Source organism: Haliotis rubra, unplaced genomic scaffold, assembly GCF_003918875.1.
Source record: "Haliotis rubra isolate DU_JTF1 unplaced genomic scaffold, ASM391887v1 Scf4, whole genome shotgun sequence".
Taxonomy (NCBI): domain Eukaryota; kingdom Metazoa; phylum Mollusca; class Gastropoda; order Lepetellida; family Haliotidae; genus Haliotis; species Haliotis rubra.
Genome location: NW_025767079.1, coordinates 2,261,926 through 2,265,491, shown reverse-complemented (window position 1 = coordinate 2,265,491; position 3,566 = coordinate 2,261,926). Strand labels below are relative to the sequence as shown.

Below are 3,566 nucleotides of genomic sequence, written 5' to 3'. Positions count from 1 at the left end.
AAGTACACAAAGATACAGATATTCATTTGAGATGTCAATAGTTGTACCATTTCACGTAAAAGTGTATTTCTTCTTACAGTATCCTTTTGAAAATATAACAACCTTTGTTTTTTCTAAATTCAAACTAATTTTCCATTCTTTACAATATTGGTCAAACACATTCAAAGATTTTTGCAATCCATCACTTGTTGTTAGCTAAAATGACATTATCGTCAGCGTAAAGTAATATCAACAATTTCATAAAAATACCAAGCTGGTCCTTAATAAGCTTATTTACATGTCCGAGGCCAGTTGCATCATGTTCATAAAGAAAACAAACACTCAAGATCATTTATATACAAAGCAAAAAGGAAGGGAGATTACTACAGTATCATGTACAACTCTAGATTTTATATGCTCATACATATTATATTATATAATTCTTTATGATACAGAAACATTTTCCATCCATATTACTCTGAAATAATTTATACCAAAGGCCGCTTCTCCAAACAGTATCAAAACCTTTAATAAAATCAAAGAAAGCACAAAACAGAAACATGAAGCAAGCGCCCCAAAACTGACTAAAATAGCCTACACCTATATCGATTATTAGTGTTATTTGTGATGCAACTTTTCAGATATCATGATTAGTACAGAGGCTGAACAATATGTTTGAATCTATTCTAAATTACTGATGCCTGAACACAATCGCGCAGAAAAATCCACTTGTCGACAAAACGAACAACAGTAAGAAAATACAAAAGAATATAAAGTTCAGTGATCACATATTAAGATCAGTACAGAGGCTGAACAGTATGTTTGAATCTATTCTAAAGTACTGTAAGTACAGAACACTATATTTGGGTAGTTGGTCTTTGAAAATGCAATTCAGAAAACACATCATGAACTTCCGTTAAAAAGCAGAAAACACGTATTATAACACTATGATTGAAGTAACAACATATTCTAATTTACTGATGCCTGAACACAATCGCGCAGAAAAATCCACTTGTCGACAAAACGAACAACAGTAAGAAAACACAAAAGAATATAAAGTCCACTTTCTTCACAATTTCAGCCCAGTGTTCCTCATGCAGGAGGTGTTTGATGTGACGGACATTGTTTCGAGGTTTCACGTCGTTTTCTCTTGTATCTTCATGAGGATCATCAGACAAACTGGTTTCAGATGTGACCTTCTTTAGCCTGCCGGAGAAATATTTTGTCAACAACTCTCTTACTGTCGACTTGGGCAGTGCTGAATGAAGGTGTAAGACAAAGACTGACGCCACAACAGTCAGAGCCTTGAAGACAAACATGCAGTGGAGGTAAACGCTGAAAAGAGCCACGTGGTCGGACACAGAGGGTAAGACTGAGTTGATGGATGTCAGGTACACTGCATAGGCCAACAACACAGACACACACAGGCTCATCTTCTCTCCTGACTCCGGGGGCACATGAAACACCATTAGATTGAGACAGGATAGGATGCAAACAGGCAAAACGGCAGTAAGTATGTAGTAAGTTCGACGTCGACCAAGGATAAGTCCCAACACCAGCGTCTGATACATACCCTCATTCAAGTAATATTTCTCTACAAACGAGCCCAAGACCTCCCACTCACCATTTTCTTTATGTGAGATAAAGGATATGGGTACATTATGAAACGTGTAGTTAACCTCTGAAGTGTCAGTAATCCACTGTACCAACTGAAACGAACAGCGTTGTTTGTCGAACGGGAAGCTTGTGACATCCACAGTACAGGAAGTTGAGCGGCGATTTACGGCGTACCACACCACAGTTCCATCGTTGCCGATAGAGGTTGGGAGATGTTCGCCTCCAAGACGGCCATAGTTGTCATTCGCATTGAACATCACTAAATCTGGCAACCACATGTCTTTTGGCATGACCGGAACCTTTGAGATATTCTGATATTTAGTTTCATCCCATGACAATCCTTCAAGAGTCCACGTCAAAACGAACCATCCAGTGGTGGTCAACAATTGATTTGACTCATCCAGACCTTCGATATGTAGCAGATTAAAGTTGACAGAAACTTCCAGAATGGACTTGGAAATAGGCACCGGATAATCCAAGGGATTATGTTGAGATAAATATTCTGACACTAGATCTCTTGGAGAAAGAAAGGTAACATTGCACATAACTGTAGGAAACATTAGTAACCACAGCAATACGTTTTCCATTTTGGCGCCGTAGACACAACAGTGTCAACCAACAGACTGATCACATATTGCTTCTGAGGACATGTAGAACGTAAGCGCAAAAGAATGCCCAATCTGGACAGTCGTCAGGAACAAACTATCGTTAGGTCTATTGGAAACGTAGCTGTGACAATTGTATGAATGTATCATAGCTCGTTTGTCAACAGTGTTTACTTTCAATCAATGTGAACTGAAAAATCACTGGAAGCTCTGTTTGACTCTCTGCCGAATAACCTTTATCTTCATCAAATTCACTATGATGGATGCTATCGTGCCACTAATGCCCTGCATGGATCGACTGAGTAAATATTACCAGCCAAGACAGGATGACAATTTCACGTTTGGTCAACCATATCTGTGGGAGGACAGTTTTGTTTGTCAAGCAACTAAACACATTCGAAATAAGTGTTATCAACAATGCTACACATCAGTGGGCGTGGTTGTCATGGCAGCGAGTGACATGTTTTTGAACAGCTGAGATGAAATCCATCCCTAACAAGATATTGGACTGTCAATATGTTGGCTTTGACACTTTGTAGACATTATCAGGTGGTGTAGAGTAAGAGTACTACTGGTAGAAGTCTGAACTAATACATACACAGATACATACAGACGCGAGCTAGCGCACACAAGTGCACACACACACGTGCATGTTATCAAACTGCAAGTAATATATTGGTTTGTTACATACATAAAATTGGTAAAAACTGCTAGTCCCTAACATGTCAAAACTGTAAAATTGGAGCTCCCATCTCGGCAAATAAAAAACTATACAGTTTCTTCACTTTATCCACGCATATCAACCACAATGATAAATGCAATTTGCCAGCTGCTTCTGTACTTGTTATTGGATTATGTTTAAAAAAACGGGTATAAAATATATCTTGTTTGCAACATTGCACCTAGGAATGTCTTGATGTTGGGATGAAGAATGGGAGACCATTTGCTTTCTCCACAACATTGTAATTGAGTATGGGAAACCGATTCAATGTGTAAATCCCACTTATATCTATCTGTGTTGCTTTCAAATGTGTGCCAGCCTACACTTACCCTCTTCTTTCCTTGACAGTTAGTGTCTTGAGTTCAGACTAAGCAGGAATTGACGTTTTGACCTCAAAACCACTTGAGACCACCTCCGTGGTGTAGCGGTTAAAGCGTCCTCCCGGAGAGCGGAAGGTCGCGGGTTCGAGCCCGGACCGCGTCATACCAAAAGATGTTAAAATATGGTACTTGTTGGTGCCTGCCTGGCGCTCGGCATTAATGGGTACAACAAGGACTGGTCGGCTCGGAGTCAGTATAATGTGTCTGAGTGGGGTATTCATGCTTCTCTGCGGCATGGTATCTCAGTGGGCTAGCACTATAAAA

The 3,566-nt window shown here is 39.6% G+C and overlaps 1 protein-coding gene across 1 annotated transcript; it reads right to left on the bottom strand.

The window, feature by feature from the left end:
* Positions 1-395: 395 nt before the first annotated feature.
* Positions 396-2,535, bottom strand: LOC124287253 (neuronal acetylcholine receptor subunit alpha-5-like). The gene has a single exon (XM_046723749.1). It carries the CDS (start codon positions 2,181-2,183, stop codon positions 954-956), a length of 1,230 nt encoding a protein of 409 aa, XP_046579705.1. The 5' UTR covers positions 2,184-2,535; the 3' UTR covers positions 396-953.
* Positions 2,536-3,566: the final 1,031 nt, after the last annotated feature.